The sequence below is a fragment of the Poecile atricapillus genome, chromosome 1 (assembly GCF_030490865.1).
Source record: "Poecile atricapillus isolate bPoeAtr1 chromosome 1, bPoeAtr1.hap1, whole genome shotgun sequence".
Taxonomy (NCBI): Eukaryota; Metazoa; Chordata; class Aves; order Passeriformes; family Paridae; genus Poecile; species Poecile atricapillus.
The window spans coordinates 64,898,226-64,915,517 of record NC_081249.1 but is presented as its reverse complement, the minus strand read 5'-3'; the positions used below and the strand labels follow the sequence as shown (position 1 = coordinate 64,915,517).

At 39.3% G+C, this 17,292-nt stretch overlaps 1 protein-coding gene across 1 annotated transcript in view; it reads left to right on the top strand.

Moving 5' to 3' along the window:
* LOC131587321 (complement C4-like) overlaps positions 1 to 17,292 on the top strand; it is a 40,071-nt gene that overhangs the window by 18,865 nt on the left and 3,914 nt on the right. The window contains exons 22-39 of the mRNA XM_058855051.1: positions 1,057 to 1,108; positions 1,543 to 1,623; positions 2,678 to 2,881; positions 4,337 to 4,412; positions 4,829 to 4,985; positions 6,343 to 6,438; positions 6,766 to 6,934; positions 7,906 to 8,072; positions 8,510 to 8,668; positions 9,267 to 9,326; positions 9,787 to 9,880; positions 10,606 to 10,774; positions 12,413 to 12,500; positions 13,131 to 13,205; positions 13,829 to 13,937; positions 14,901 to 14,990; positions 15,353 to 15,445; positions 16,138 to 16,221. Coding sequence (XP_058711034.1) covers positions 1,057 to 1,108; positions 1,543 to 1,623; positions 2,678 to 2,881; positions 4,337 to 4,412; positions 4,829 to 4,985; positions 6,343 to 6,438; positions 6,766 to 6,934; positions 7,906 to 8,072; positions 8,510 to 8,668; positions 9,267 to 9,326; positions 9,787 to 9,880; positions 10,606 to 10,774; positions 12,413 to 12,500; positions 13,131 to 13,205; positions 13,829 to 13,937; positions 14,901 to 14,990; positions 15,353 to 15,445; positions 16,138 to 16,221 — 2,023 coding nt within the window. The remainder of the gene's footprint in view (positions 1 to 1,056; positions 1,109 to 1,542; positions 1,624 to 2,677; positions 2,882 to 4,336; positions 4,413 to 4,828; positions 4,986 to 6,342; positions 6,439 to 6,765; positions 6,935 to 7,905; positions 8,073 to 8,509; positions 8,669 to 9,266; positions 9,327 to 9,786; positions 9,881 to 10,605; positions 10,775 to 12,412; positions 12,501 to 13,130; positions 13,206 to 13,828; positions 13,938 to 14,900; positions 14,991 to 15,352; positions 15,446 to 16,137; positions 16,222 to 17,292) is intronic.

Here is a 17,292-nt window from a genome sequence, read left to right as displayed (position 1 = left end):
ATTGTATATGGGAAGGTTTGCTCTCTATGGGAAAAAAAGGTCCTTTACCCATGACACAGAACAACTTCAGCCGTGCCTTAGAATCTTTAACTTCTCCCTGCTTCATCAACATGTATAAAAATTCTTTTTTTCCTTGTGAAGCCAGGACTGAAGATTTTCGTCTAGCAAACTTTTGAGAAGGAAATGCTCTCTTCTAGTAAAAAAGTTGAACACTATTTTATGCCTTCCAGTCAATAGATCAATCTTCACTCTTAACAATTGCATAGGTAAAACATATGCAAAACATTCAAACAAAGATGTTGTATTGATTATACCTTAGCTCTCTTTCAAAATTATTAAAAGGAGGAGCCTTTAAGAAAAAATTACTTTTCAAATGCCATCACAAACTCATTACCTAAGTCATCCGTGGAGGTCTTTTTTCCATCCATACAAAAAGTGCAATATATGAATCCTTGCAACCCTGGTTTCAGCTATTACCATGTAGGTAAGGATAAAGCATAGAATGCTGGGAACCTGCTGCTGTTAAAGGTTGTAACTTCTGTAGATATTAGACACAGTCTCGGAGTTCAGTGTTACACCAAAACAGTAAAAGTAGCTATAAAAATAGCTTTATTAAAACTGAAACTGTAGGAAGAGGGATGTGAGGAATCAGAAGGAAAAAATGTTTAAGTCTTACACCCAAGATGTACTCAGAATTTCATGGATTTTATACAGCAGAGGTTTACAAAAATGAATCTCTCTGTGAACTTGACTTGATGGGCCACAAGGCTGAGAATAAATTTTGAAGTTTAATTTTTGGGAGTTGGTTTTGGTTAAAGGAATTTCATCCAGGGAAATGTTTTAATAGTAACACGAAACATTCAGCAAGTATTTCAATAAGGAAATATAAATTCTGATTTAAAGCTTGCATTTTATCTAGAGAAATTTCCCTTCAAAATCACTTATTTCTGCCACCTGCTGGCCTAGTGCTTGGGTGTAGCTCTCAGGTTTACTGCAGCTTAATTGCAGGTGTGAGTGCTTGCAAACGTTTTGACTTTTCTTTCTTTAACTGTACAGACTGAAGGTGTTTTACAAAGAGAAGAAGAGACCATTTGCATTAACAGTGGCTGTAAGTTACCCAAAAGGGTTAGATACAGATGAGGTTTGGAGTAAGAATGAAGAGTGCAGTGAAATACTTCTCAATGCACAGATGTTCCTTTGGTTAACCAGAACTTGTCAGAAATATCTCCATCCAATACATAGAAAAAAAAACTCATGAAAGAAAAAAAATAAAAAAAAATAAATTCTAAATTTCTAGAATTGATTTATCTTATTTTTGTTTTTCAAGGTATCATTCTTTATGTATTAACTGGGCATCTATTTAATTCACTAATGGGTCTTAAAAGGCATTAAAAACAAGAGTTTTTTCAAATCTAAAATGCTGCTAAAGATTGAAAATTAAGTCACTATAAGAAAGATAAGTATATTTTTTCTAAAGTTGCGGTATGTTGTCTATTTTTTTTAAAGTCTGGATGTAGATATCTATTTATTATTTATTTACAGTGAAGTCCCATGCAGTGGACCTGAACAGACCATCTAATATGGTACCAGGTTCTGATAGCCACGTGATGGTTAGCCTAAAAGGTAAAATGTAATTTTTTTGTCCACAACTTCTCCATAGGTGACAAGGGACAGGCCCCTCTGTGCTGCTCATTCCTGCATGGCAAGTCCCCATTCTCTCCTGGTTTTTCTGTTATGACTCCAATGGTCTGTGCTACATGACCAGGTTATAAAACAAAACATCCCCAGGGCTGAACCAGTACCTCTTCCTCTTTCTAATTACTCCTTATTTGCAGTGAATGTAATATCTTTATGATATCCATCCTTCATCACTGTGCTTGGACTGACATTATGGGAAAGCCAGAAGTGAAAGGAAGAATTCATCTTCTCTAATAGCCCCACACTGTATGCAGGGCTGTAGAAATCTGCTTTAGATTTCAGAAATAAGCATGCCAGACTCTGATGTATAGGTTCTGGAGAGTTCTGCGTTTCTGAAGAGGAGATATGTACAATCATATTTTCATTTAAACAAATACAGTTGTATACATATATATATTCACTCATGCATAAATATTTTAAAAACATTGTACTTTATTAGTGATAAATACTTCCCCCCCACCCAGGAAATGTAAAATAATGCATTTGTGACACAAAGGGTATTGGCTTCCATTTCAAATCCCTGTTCTAAAATAAAGGGATCATTGAATTCGTAAAGTTATAAAATTGCAGAGGGGAAAATAAATCCACATAAAATGTTTGTCATGATTAATGCACAATCTTTTTATCCCTCTGTGGGAGGGTCAGGGCTGGTTTGACAAGACTTTTCCAGCCCAAACCTGATACACCGGTCTTTCCCCCTTTCCTTTCTTCCCTGCCTCCAGTAGCCTGAGGATTCTTTCTCCTTCATATTCCCTCACTGTTACAGCCTCCTTTCTCCAGCTTTCCTGGGGCCTGGCACCTCATCCTTGCCCTTCTTCAAAGAGCTTTATGAAGTCTCAGATAGCTAAGGACAGTGTTGAGTAGTGAGGAATATCAGGCCATGCTGGAACGTCAGCCTATAGTTAGGATCACCTTTCTTCATATCACAGCAATCAGTTTTAAATAATATGCATACTACAGCTTGTATTTTTTGCAACAGGGAACATTATGGATGAGTCTGTTGAAAACTGCCTGAGTCTCAGTGGAGTTGAGAAGCTGATTCAGGTGCCCACAGGCTGTGCAGAGCAAACGATGGTGAAAATGGCCCCTGCAGTCTATGCCATTGAGTATCTGGATGCCAGCGAGCAGTGGGTGAACTTTAACCCCAAACAGAAGGAGGAAGCCATTGGTATGATCGAAAAAGGTAAGCAGGAAAAAACAAAGCAAGACAAACCAACCAGAAGCCAAAGGCTGGGATTGTTGTTATCTCTTTGCACTGCACACTGGCTGCAGCTGCCTCCTGAAGGAGTGCCCACCATCTTAACACAGCCTCACAGAAATGCCTTGGCAGTCTGCAGACAGGCATGAGCAATAGAACATGTGAGGAAGGCTTAGGAGACTAATTGCCAGCATCTGGCACTGGACAGTATTGCCATTGACAGTCCATCCTCTCTCTTGCCTAATTTAGAAGGTAAAATCTGAGCTGATCAATGAAAATTCTTTTCTGAGTAAATGAATAGCAAAGGCCAGTTGTTCATTGCCTCCCAACATTCAAAATCAACAAGACAAACCACATCCTAAATATGCTTATTTCTCACCGTGGTTCACAGACACTGCTTAGGATAGCCAGCATGTAGACATCTGTCTGTGGCTGCCAAGAGGAGTATGACAAAGGAAATTCCCAGTGCTATTCATGATGCTGACACCTTCCCTTCCCCACTCCTGTATTCATCATTACATAAGCTAGAAGGACTTTGGCCAAGCTAGGGAGGAAGTTTCCTTAGAGAGAGGACACCTGCAAGTCTGCTTCTGGAAGACTCCACTCCAAGATGTGATCCAAAGCTGTACTAAATGTAAAGCAAAGCCAGGACCACAGTATGTGGAAATGTTCCAAAGCACAGGAACTAACACAGGGAGTTGTCAATATTGGAGCAGGTACAGCTGATCTTTCTAAATATAGTGGTGTGCTCATGCCATAAAGCAATATGCACCTGTCATTGTGATCTTCAGATATGATATACACATTTCATCAATGAAAAACAAGTGTATAGAGATTAAAAGCATGAAGACCTTTGCCTATTGATCCAAGACTGCCAAAAGTGACATGAGATCCTGCTAATAAGTATTTGGTATTATCAGCATCATTTAGCCCCTACATTATGTTTTTATTGATTCTTATTGAAGTTCATCAGTGCAGAAAATGAGTTGTGTGTCTATGATACAAACTTTGTCAAAATAATAGCAGTCAAGATGAGAAGCCTCAACTCATGATTTCTAAGACTATGTCTGACCAAATAGAAGATGTTTTGTACAATTTTGATTCAATGCACCGTAAAATCAACAGCTTGAAAAGTTGTCAATAATGGAAAATAATTTCCCAGTATTCACAACACATAAGATGTTTTGTAACCATAGGTATCTGCAGTTTTCAGGTTATTTTCATGGCTCAATTAAGTCAAACAATACAGAAGACCTCCTAAGCCTAGTGATTTTTCTGTGTCAAATTCTGCTGACCCAGTCTTAATGCCTCAGTGACCATCTCCATGAACTCTTCCACCAGTCAATACTAAACATGTCCATTATAATACAAGTGATGTAGGAAAATGCCCAATAAATATGGGTATTCTCTGAACAGTGATGTGCTCTCCTGTTCATTCAGGTTACACTAGACTGCTTGAGTTTCAGAAGGAGGATGGCTCCTATGGAGCATTTAAAACAACCCCCAGTAGTGTATGGTAAGTGATTTTCTTTTCCTGGGGTTTTATTTTTGGGGTTTTATTTTTGCTTATTTGGTTGGGACTTTTTCCAATTGACCTCTATTATCATTTGATGCATCAGAAGTTTATCTTTGGCAATAGATTTTGAAAATCTGGTGGTTGCCTATGTACTTTTGTCATGAATAATCAACCACCAAATTCTCTGAGCATATTCAGTCCTTGGTGAAAGAGATTTATACTGAGCCACTGATTATTTTGCATTTGCCATTGAGCAGAAATATTCAAACTGATGTTGAACAATAACTCACTAGGTTGCAGTGAGTGCACTGTATTGAATACGAGTCTGTGCATTAAATGGTATGTTTATCTTTCTGTCAATATAATTTTCTAAAAGTATCTCTCAGCACAAGTTTGGAAAATTTTCTTTTGTGCAGGTTAACTGCGTTCATTGTTAAAGTGCTCACAAGGAGCAGAGAATACTTCAACATCCAAGACACCCACATAAGCAATTCAATTTCCTACTTGGTTAATCAACAGCAGGCAGATGGCTCATTCCACGACCACCATCCTGTAATGGACAGGTCAATGCAGGTAGGTAATCCAAATTTAGAAGAATTTGTTGTGCATTTAGGGCTATTAGGGCTTGAAAGGAATATGGTGAGTTGTTGAATAACAAGAAATGTATCTAAAGAGAATAAATCTGTAATGTAAGTACAAAATCTGCAATGTAAAATTAATTTGTTAACAGGTCAGTTATGTCAGATGCATAGCTAGCACCTTTATCTTTTCATACAGTCTTAGATAATTTTTTCAGCTATGCCTATAGAGCACTTAAAAAATTATTTCTGGGGGTTGTATGTTTGGTAAAAATGTAAGCCTACTATTGCCAAAGGCAATAGAGTGTAGAATTGTAATTTTGTTTTTGAAGGGATGTCCAGAGCTCATCTATTCCAAACAGTTCTAGATAAATCAGAGTGTACAGGGCCAGGTCCAGCTGAGTCTGGAGTATGTCCTGGTCTGTCTGGGTAACCTGTTCCAGTATTTCACCACACCCATGGTGAAAAAATAAAATGTTAACACTTAATCAGAATTTCCAGTTGCATATCTTGGTGTGTGGATCCTCTATAGCTGTCAAGAAACACAAGATTGTTATACTGTCCATTAATGTAGTCTAGGGAAGTAATGTGCATCTTCCAAAACTCATTGAAAATGCGATGTAGTGACCATATATACATATGAAAAAATAATGTTAATATTTTAAATCTTTTTAATATTTTTAATAATTGTAATTGATCTATGTCAAATAACTAGTGGGGCTTTCACCATCAAAGCTAGTTTCACAGTTGATATAACACTCTTGGGGAAAAGGAAACAAGTAGCTCAAGGACTGGGCAAAGGGTTTTGGGTTTTTTTGACTTGTGTTCAAGCTGAGATAATCTTCTCTCTTACACTTCAAGAGTGTCAGGGGAGAAATGTAATGACAGCACAGTGCTTACTTTATCAAGAAGAGGGGATAAGAAATGATCTAATATTAGTGTATAAATACCTTTACTGGAGAGCAGTTCCATCTGCAAGGTAGAGGGCTCTTTAGTGTGTAGAGAGTAGCACAAAAATGAAAACACCCCCACTCTCCTAGTGACTGAAAATTGAAACAATGAATTCTCCAGTGAGAAAGTACAGATTTTTAGCTGTAAGAAAAATAATGAAATATTTGATTATCAGCTGAAGGACATGGTGGGTTCCCCATCCATTTAATGCAATCTGGCTGCCACCATAGAAGTTACACTTTAGATGGACACATATTATTGAGAAAAATTTAAGGCAACAGCTACATGGTACATGGTCAGAGGGTTTGCAGAGAAGAACCTTGACTTTATAGAAAGTGATTTTCTAGATTTAATTGTAAGCGTGCACATTTAACTTTTCCTTTTCATATCTCATCTTTCAGGGTGGCATTAAGTCAGCAGAAGAGGATTTGGCTATGACAGCCTTCGTAACCATAGCACTGCAACAGACCCTGCGTGCCTACCCATCACCTGATGTGGTAGGAAGCCTGACTCTTTTAAGTCTGCAGTCTCTTGCACAATGGCATATCCACCCTACCATCTCTTGGAGAGCTGCAAATGAGGAGTTTAAAATCTGCTTACATCTGTGGTGGATAGGAAAAGATGTCATGGCCTAATATACAGCAAGGTGTTTTGAGCAACACTCTCCATCATCAACGGCTTTAATCACTAAGAAAACATTATTATAATTGTCTAAAAATTACTGCAGTGAAGTATTCTAATTTGCTAGTACTAGTTTCCTAGTGCCAGAAGTAAGTTAGCAGGTCTCAGTGAGCTTTACAAATGGATCCATTCTGTTTTCACAGGCACGAGTGATTAGAGGAACAGTGGCATACATGAGAAATCAATTTTCAAGAAATAGTGACTGCTATTCTTCAGTCATCACTGCTTATGCTCTGACACTTGTACAGCCTGATAGTGAAGAAGCTCAGTTTGTGAAAGAAAAACTAAGGAACTGTTCTTCTTTTGATGAAGGTACTAGTAACCATTCTTAAAAATCCCTTCAGAAAGTACTTTTCCTAATGGAAATACTCTGAGCACACTTACATGAACAAAACAAATTGAAGTAAATGAAGAAAAATTAATTTTATTCAACTGTATATGTACATGCATAATATATTTAATTATTTAAATGGCATAATTAAATATTTCAATATTTAACAATTTGATATGTAATTTTCATAATTAATATCACTATAAAGTGAGAGCACAATGAAGCTTGGATCATGACCTTCTCTGATTTTGGAACTGGAACAAAACCACAGTAAATATTCATTTATGTTTTCTGCTTCCCTTGAGAAGGAAAAAATCCAAGCCAAATGAGAAAGAAGAAACTTCATATGAAAAAATGACAACATACAGGAGTAGTCCAGACTGAATTTGTTGTCAAGAGGGAAGGTGTCTCTTCCAGCCTACCTTCTTCCAAAGCCCCCCACCAGTTCTGAATGCTTTGTCCCAGCTCCCCATGGATGTCACCACTTACTCCCATGGGTGTGGCTGTGGTGACTGCTGAGCCAGTCAGCTCTGGGGCTGTACCACCATCCTGGTTATTCCTCCCAATGCTTTTGGTAAATACCCTACACCTCAACAGCCCCAGTTTAAGCATAGGGAATATTCTTCTCCTTAATCAAGGCTGGATTTGTGGCCATGATTAATACTTTCAATCCTGGTCTGAGGGACCACCAGACACAATGTCACCACTCCATCAGATGGACATCACTGCACAATGGGATTATTAGACTGCTATGGTTGGAGAAATCAAAATTAAAAATTGTGGGGTTTCTTTTCCATTGTCTTTGCTTCCCAGCCGATTTGTTGCTCTCACAACAGCATCTGTGTCTTGTGGTTCCACAGTGCCATGACATGAAGTATCCACTGTGTAGAGCAATAGTGATTTTTGGCAAATGTCTCTGCCAAGGGGATTCAGGACTGAGTTATTCTTGCAGCAAAGCAGCAGCGGTACTGGGGAAATGGCAACAACGCAGTCTCAGTGGAAACCACTGCCTATGCCCTGCTTCAAACCTTGCTCCTGGAAGACATGGAATATGCAAGGCCTATTGCCACGTGGCTGACAGAAAGAAGGAGCTACGGTGGAGGGTACTGCTCTACACAGGTGCCTGGCCACCAGTTCAGGGGGAGTCCTAAGGGGAGGGAAGGAAATAAAAGCCCCATAAAAACTTTTTCATTTAGATTTGAATGCATCATACCAGTTAATTTTCAACTTCTTTGGTATATGAAGCAGTAGAGATTTTTGGATCGTTAATTAGCAATGGGCCAAAATAAAATAGTTAAAAGCTGGCAAAGAAAATTTTTTGTCCTCATGAAGGAGCAGGATAATCTAAGATCAGGAGTCCAATGTGTTTACAATTTTAGTGCTATAAGAAGAAGCTGGGAAATTAAACAAATGAAAGTAGGAATAGAGAAATGCAGGAGAATTTCGAAGCAGCAAAAAGCATAAAACTGAATTCAAGGTGACTGATAATGCCATCTCACATGTTGTTGAAATAAACTGGCATAACTTCTAGTTTTTTGTTTTTCTTTCTCACCCAGGACACAGTGGTGGCCTTAGAAGCTCTGTCAGCTTACAGCATACGGACACTGAACACTGCTTCCACTGACCTGACTGTCAGACTGGGAACACCTGGAAGACAAAATTACTACAGCATTGTTCTGACTGATGCCCATGAAGAATTTCAGAAGCAGCTAGAGGTACACAACCATTGGTTGTTTCAAAGGGTTTTTTATTCCCTCAAAAAGAAGAAATCAAATCCTCTGGCCTAGGTTTCATCATGTTAAACAACCATGATATAGCTGATTTATTGCACCTTGAAATAATTTGATCTGTAAAACAACAGGATCTTCTTAAAAATCCCCAAACCAGCAGGTGCTTAGCAGCACACTTTAGAGGTGTCTCCTGCCTCTTTGAAGACTTTGGTGGCATGAATCTCTCCCAAAAATGAAGAGCAGCCAGGAATGCAAGTCCTTCTAGGGAATGAGGAAGAAGGGGAATAATCTGATCTCCATTGTGACTGGAACTGTGAAAATGTGAAATCCAGGATACAAAGGAGGGACTGAAGTTGTTAAAATACACCTACTGGGCCCTAAATCAGAAGAGTAAGATGCATCAGCTCAGTGCATTTAAAATATTGAGACTTGAGGTCTTATAATTCCTTCCATAGCTGAAAGTTTTCCCTGCCCAGGTTTGGAGGGGGTAAAGGCATAGAAGACTGTCAAGATGTCAGGAAAACAATAGATCAAATGCTGAGCACAGACTAAATATCTTTTTTTTTTTTCCCTTGGTTTGCAGTTTGAACTTGGGAGAAAACTTGAAGTATCTGTACATGGCAAAGGAAATGGAACAATGAGTGTAAGCTGCAAATTCAAAGTCCAGAGTCCAGCTGGACTTCTTTTAATCTCTTTTTGAAACTGAAGTGAAAACTTACCTGCTAAGGCCTCAACCTTTGTGTTCCTACCTCCAAAATTCTAAAATTTGGGGTCTAAAGCCTGCCCTTAGGGACAGTCGAATTTTCCTCTCTAACTTTATTGAATCCATAAAATGTCAAGGATGATAGAGGTGGCTGGAGTTTGAAGGGCCTATTTCTGTTTTGGAATGGAGAATTATCTCAAAGGAGTCCCACACCATTTGTGAATCGCACGTAGGACCTGCTTATGTGACATTCCTCTGTGACCACTCTGTGCCACTGGGGGCTGTTTTTTTTTCTCCATATTCCCATGTCCCATCACCATGCGTTGGAGTCCTGAATGAGTAAATTCCTTGTCATTTAAATTATATTTTTAGTGGCTTGCTGTTTGTGTGTTCATCTTAGATATTAAAAATGTACTGGTCACCTGAGCTGAAGAACAACACCTGTAATGATTTGATTTTGACAGTGGAAGTGGAGGGGAGCCTTAAGTATTCTGGTGAGTGAAAAGCACAGGGGCTGAGTCTCAAAGGTGACTCATTTGGCCAGCTGCTAATGGTACTTCATAGCTTTCCAGCCTTGGAAAGTGGGAACATATGAATGAAACAAGGAAAAAGAGAAGTCCCTGAGATCTACCAAGTCATTGTTTCATTTAGCTTATTATTCTTATTCTTAAATAGTATAATAACTATCTGAGTGACTGTGGGTGCAGCAGGTACTTAAGAGTTAGACAGATACCATTAGAAACTTCTTGAGAAAAAGGAGGTGAGCTCCCTTCACAGAGGGGAAAGCCCTGCTCAGTTCCCTGGCTAATAAGGGACCTACCATGTGGGCATAAAATTCTTTAAGACAGATCTGTCATAGGTTTTTCATATGAACAAGAATGTGTTTTCCATCCCCTGAAGTGTGTAGTCATCAGAGCCTGTTGCCTATGCATCATATATGTCTGCATTGTTTTTTTCTGTTTCAATTGTTAACTTTTGAAGGGAGGGATTGTCCTTTACGTACTTATGCATGGCCTAAATCCCATTCTTAGCTAGGTTTGTTAGTTAGTTTTACTATAGTTATCCCTAAAATTCTAATTCTGAATGAATTGGAAACACTGAGACAGTGTACAGTGAACCCACAGTGATGCATGACTGCCCACTGGTATTTATCATGATACCGAAGGGAGACAAACCGCAGGAAAACTTGTGCATGGCTGACCTTGTCTCTCATCTCCAGAAACTGAATACTCTGATGAAGATGATGATTATGAGGACTTGACTACTGCAGGAAACAGCACGTTTGAGACCCTGACTAAAATGGATTGGTTTGACATTCACAGCAGAAGAAAAAGGGATGTGACCACTTCCAGCAAAACAGAATCCTTGCAGTACAAAGTCTGTGTCAGGTAGGTCTGCATGATCAGCTCATTTGTTTGTAATTCTCCTTTGTCACCCTCTTCCTATCCACAAACTCAGCATCCAACCTAGTGATCTTCTCTGGGTCTGCATACACTGTGTGTCCTCTCTCCCATAGCAGGAGAAAAGGTTTCCAAACAATGTGTGAGATTTATTTACATGGCTTACATAGACTTCAAATGTTCACTGCAGATTCTTCCCCACCAAATTCTGGGGAGACTCTAAAGCACTTGGCAGGCTAATAATTTGAAAGAAATTTTTTATTAAAAAAAAGTAAATACAGCTGGAATGCAGTAGTAGCATGTACAGAGTTTCATCACTTTCTGGAGAGATGATGTTACTTCCTTTGTGATCACACTCTGGCCTCATAAAAAAAGAAAGGATGACTAATACTATCTATGAGAGAAGAGGAGGCAGATGGGATGTTCTGTTGTAAAAAGAAGTTGGCAAGGGCAGAGGTAGGAAAAAAGAAACCCTCCTATGCAGTGTGGCACTGAAACACCTGTCTTTGCTTCCATTTAGAATCTGGCATTGGTCTCAGAAGCACAAATTTGTGGCTATCCTGGGTTCCCTTTCTAGAGAGGAGCAGGAGGGAAGAAGCAGTTTTTACTCCCCAGTAGAATTTTGATTTTCCACTGACTTTTTTCAAAGCCTTGAGGACAGCAGTTTTATTCCCTCTTCTAAACAGTGGCATGAACAATGGCAGGGCAGGACTGAAGTTACCTTAATTCCCAGTTTTCACTCTCCCTCATTAAACACATACTCAGTGAATTGTGTACTGGCCAAAGCATCATCTTCCCCATTAATTGCTATGTAACATTTATCAGCTACCAGATCCACTGTTCTGCATCACTGTTCTGCTGAGTGCAAGTCTGAGGCATAGACAATAATGTGAAATTCCTTGTGGTTAAGACATGGGAGAAAAACTGAAAGTGTGAATTACATCACTATTCTTCTTCCCTACACTGTGGTGCATCCTTTATGGGAGAGTGCCAAAATAAAAAATTCTGAAGTACCACTAGGTGTATGTAAAATATCTCATGTCAAGGCACCCCGTGTAAGTGCAGAACAACTTCATTTTCTGGTGATGACACCACTGCCTGATTTTTGAGATGGTGAGAGTCAAAAGATTGGAAATCTAATACATATATTTAGTGGATAACTACAGCAATGAGGTTTTTTGCCTCAGACAGCAGACGTGATATAAATTTACTTAGTCAGTGAAAAATTTGGAAAAATTCATTTCCTATCTCCACTTTGTAAGTAATAGAGAACAGATACTTTGTCAGTGCTGTTTACCTCCCTGGCTTCAACAGTGCTTTTAAGGTGGGATGAACTGTCATTTACAGGTGATTCTTTTTCTGCCTATCAGTTCCAAGGAATGCCTATATGAAAAGCTCAGGCAAGGCACCTGGGTTTGGATGACAATTTGATTAGTTTAGATGACTCGTTTTACCACGTGACTCTTACTGAATTAGGCAGCTAATTTTAAAATTAAAATCCCCTTAGGAAAGTTAAATGGAGCAGAATGTTTTGCTTCACCTTTAGCAAGCCTGAAAAGCCAGACTCTTCAAAGCAACCTGGCTGTTCAGTGCAAGTGTTCAATGCTGACCATCTCCTTTATAAAGGTCCACAGGTCCCAGAGCACCAAAGATGTCCCTGGTTGATCTCACTCTGCTGAGCGGGTTGGAGCCTGACACAAAGGAACTCGAACAGGTTGTAAACACGCTTTTCTATGCAAATTTTTATGGAGCCTTTAGAAAATTTTTCTTTCAAAATCTTTCAAAAAATCTATAGAAGAGACATGGGAAAACAGATTTTGGTTAGATAGATAGATAGATAGATAGATAGATAGATAGATAGATAGATAGATAGATAGATAGATAGATAGATAGATAGATAGATTTTCATTGTTCTCATTCTAATAAAAATATTTGCTGAATATATACAAGAAATGCAAAGCTTGTGGTGAGCAGAGTTCAGATTTCTCGGTCCCTTGTAAAAGAAATTAGGGTGAGGCACAGCAGGGCAGTAATGTGCCCCTCCTTACCATATCCCTCTGTCCTGTGACATGCCAGGACAGTGCATCCTGTGTTTGCAGAGCAGAAGGCAAGTAGTCTCTCAGTGGTGGTTGGTGGAAGGGCACAGTGACAAAAGGTGATGGGGCACAGTGCTCTGAAAATGTGGCTACAGAGTCTGGAGTTCTGGAGCCTGCTTGATTGAGGGAGATTTGCTCCGTTTCATGCTCTCAGGGACCGTCTCCTTTAGGGAGGAAGAAAGGGCTGAACAAAGCAAACTAGAATATGGAAGGTGCTCTGATTTGTTTGCTTCTTTGTTTTCCCACAGTTGGTGACAGCTTCAGACAGGTACATTCAACACTTTGAGTACAAGGAGGGGAAGGTTTTACTCTACTTCGGTGAGGTAAGCAAACCCAATGATTCTCTAATTCCTGCCATTTCAGAGAGCACATAAACTTCTAGAAAATCATTGTCTAATCATTGTCTTCTTCAGTCTCTGTTACCTTTCTGTAATTTTGTCATTTGTTATTATTGAATGGCTCAGTGGAAAAACAGAGGAAGGGAAAAAAGGAAACACACACCTTCATCTTCCACCTTTCTATGTCCAAGGAGATGTAGATCATATTCAAGATTTGGCCTTTGGCCCAAGAAAAAAGAGAAATCCTCTCCCACTCTAGCTAGAAGGGATGCTTTTCATACAAAATAACAAAAGTGTTTACTGCTAGTCCTGTAAATTCCACATGGATATCTTGCATGTCAAGATCAACATCCATATAGTGACAAACAAGTTCAAACTTCAGGACCCCTAGTCTCTGTGTATATTTCCCAATATTTTGGATAATGATTCCACCCTACACCCGCTTGAATTGCCAAAGCATTTCTACAGCCAAAACAGATATTAGCATTAACTCAGCTATACCATCAGAACAAGTGTTCAACAACTTAGCACAGGCACAAACATTGAGGAGTTGACTGGGGAGAGAGAGTTAGTTTTTTCATCAAAACTGTTCTTCTTTTTTCCTCCAGCTCCCAAGTGGACCGGACCCAGATTGTATATCATTTGGGGCAAAGCAAATCAATCCCATGGGCTTGGTTCAGCCAGCAAATGCCATCCTTTATGATTTTTACAACCCTGGTAAGGGCACAGAAAAATGATACATAACTGATTGAAAAAGAGACTCAAAAAACCCCTCTGGTCTATAGAAAGTTGATTTTGATGTAGTGTGTGAAACCACATAATTTTGTTGACTGATAAAATAACCAGCTTTGCATAACTCTCTTCCAGTTACTTCAGATTATCTCAACAGAGATCTTTACAAGAATGGTCCAGTATTGCAAATGGACTCAAAATATGAACTTTAGCACTCATGGATTTTTAAATCAGATTTCCTGAGTTCCTGTTTCTCACAGTTCTTTTAAGCATATTTCACTCATGTTATGTTTTGTCAGGCTGTGTCCTTCTACATCTAAGAAAGGCAATATTAGAGGTTTGACTTTTGTAGAGTGCTTGCTAAGGGAAAGCAATCTTGTTTCTCATTCAAAGAAAGGTTAAATGCAAATCATCCCCATTTGCAAAAGTTATGCAAGCAATATGTGAAAATTAGGACAAATCTCTATTTTGCCTTAATGGAAGGATCCAAGACAGTTTACACTGGGTTTAAATCACTAACTATTGGTTGATCCTATCTTCTTCTGAAATAGTGCAATGTTCACTGTTGTTCTATGGTCTAAAGAGGCTTTTAAGATGAATGGTTTTCAGAGGGAACAAAAAAAAGGGGGATGCCAAAAAAAAAGGGGGGGAAGAGTACAATTAAAAAAAACAAATAAAAAACCCCAACAGCAACAACAAGATGCCCAAACAAAAATTATCCAAACTGAATGAAAATAATCTCAAACTGTTGTCCAGCTGAAAAGCAATGCTGTACCCTGGATGCCTAAGCTGTAGGTCTTTGGGAACTGCGGATGTGCATCTGATCCCTCAGTGCTCTGCTTCCTCTGGACCAGGGAAAATCTGGGCTGCAAATGTAGTTTGTGCTGTTCTGTACAGGCTTCTCCACCTGAGCTCTCCCATCCAAGCTGTCTTGTTCCTTGTCCCCAGACAGGAGGTGCAGTGTGTTCTACAGCGCTCCCAAGCACAGTGCCATGCTTTCAAAGCTGTGCAATGCCAACGTCTGCCAGTGTGCAGAAGGTAAGGAATGACTACAGAAGCTGGTCGAAAAGAAGATAGTTACTTCTAGGAACAATTTACATGGGAATCATTAAGCCCAGAGAGGACCATTAGAATTGTCCTAATGTGTAATAACAGGACACTTTCATCCTCTAGAATGCTCAGTATCAAACAAATTTTTTTCAAATATATCCAGGATCTTTTGATAGCTAAATTAAATATATATACACATGTGCATTTGTATGTGAAAATTCTATCAGCACTAAGGAAATTGTTCTGCCATTTTATTCTCTGTTATACTGTTGTGTGAATTTGGATGTGTAAACTACATCTGTCTACATAGCCATGCCTATAGGGTGTATGACTTATTTTCTTCCCTCCAGGTCCCTGCCCAAGACAAAAATCAACTTTCAGTAAAGCGCTAGCAGAAACCACGCGTGTTAGTTTTGTCTGCTACCAACCAACTGCAGATTATGGTAAGGCATGAGAGACAACTGTTGATTTCAGCATCACTCATTTTAATAAGAATAAACTTGTAGTTTTATGTGCCCAGAGCTCTTCTGAATTGAGTAGAGATTCCATATGTGGCTGAGAGGCTGAGGAGAAAAAACAAAGGCATGAGCAATTGTAGTCATCAGGGCAGTGAGGTGGTAAGCAAAAGCCTTGGAAAGATGCAGCAGGATGCTGGAGGAAAGAGGGGTGGACATGATGTTACACAGTTTAGAAAAAACCCATGGTGCAGTACCAAAAACCCCTACATCCCCCATGTCACAGGATGTAAATAAATAATAGGGTTTCCAGGGCATGCCATAGTTCAGTAGCTCCTTCTGCAGAGCTAGGTGAACATTTTTCTCTTTGTTAATTTGCCTTTCTTTGGATAAAATGTTGGATAAACTACTGTAGGAAAACTGGTTGGGCACCATTGGTAAGATAGATGGTAACAGAAGGACAGGAAAAAGAGTGAAAACCTAACCACAGAGGAGCTTCCTTGAAAAAATACAAAGAAAGGAATACAAATTTAGAATATCTTGATTAATAACTCCGTGGTTTGTGAATAGATGGTACACTGGCTTCTGTTCAGACACTTGGTAAAAGCACACCTATTATTCAGTCTTTGGATGCAATTTCATGTTGCCATCTGGCATCACAGAGCTGTTGTCTGTTGCAGCATACGAGGTGGAGATCCTCAACAGCACAAACAAGAATGTTTTTGATTACTATGAGGCCAAAATCCACAAAATCCTTAAAGCGTGTAAGTATCAAAATGTTTGACTCCTTTTACTCACCTGTAACAAAACTAGGTTGACTAAATGTTAGCCAGCATGAGCCATGCAGATGCCTTCTTCTGCCTTGGAAAAGTAGGATCAGATATATTTCTACAGTAGGCTTTCAAGAAGGCTTATTTATTGCAAGGCTTGTTTGGTGCAGCTGCCTCACTGTTCAGTTCAGCCCTGGGGGAATTTTCTTGGTTCACATTGTGCAATCCCAGAGCACACGAGCTTCAATCATTTCTGATGAAAATAAACCAGAAGGCACGTTCCAGACTCATAGAGTCCATGGTTAGTGGAGCTAGGCTAAGATAACCCCTCAAGAAATATGCATAGTGTGGATATTATGTCTTCTGAATTAACTATTTCGTTTTATGGACTGTTGACAGATCCTTATTTTTTCTTGTGTGAACATATCCACTGACCTCTGTTCTGATACTAAATGAAGATTTGAAGTGCTTATTACTCAACTAATTATTAAGCATTGCAATCCTTGTGGAACAGGCTAAGAGTTGTCCACAGTGACTTACCTGAGGTCAATGAAGACAGGAAATCTTCTAGAAATTCAATTTAATAACTTTGCTAGAGTTAGAAAAAGAAATAGAAAGGCTTCTTTGTTGTTAGGTGCAGTGTAAAGGTTTACACAGCTCGTAGACAATGTCCTTTTGCATGCCTGTCATCCCAGCTGCCCCCAAGTGAACTTAATCAGCAGCATCAGAGAGCATGGATATTCTTCAGAGTAATTTCTGGGGAAGCTGTCAGATGACACTGTCAGTCTTCAGCTGCTGTGATATCATGTGGTCACCAGTTTTGAGTTTGGCAGCCAGAGACTGCCTTTAAAAAGGAACTTCAAAGGTTTTGAAGTCTTCCCTCTCTGGAACAGAATAGTTAACTCACTCCATCAGTCTTTGCTAAGGGGCCTGGCAATGTCACACAGTACTTTATGGCACACAACTCGTGATCTGTGCCCAATGTTCCTGTAGGAAAATAAGGTCCATGCTTCCTGAAGCCAGAGAGCATCTGAAATACCCGAGAATTTCCATGTGGAGGGACAA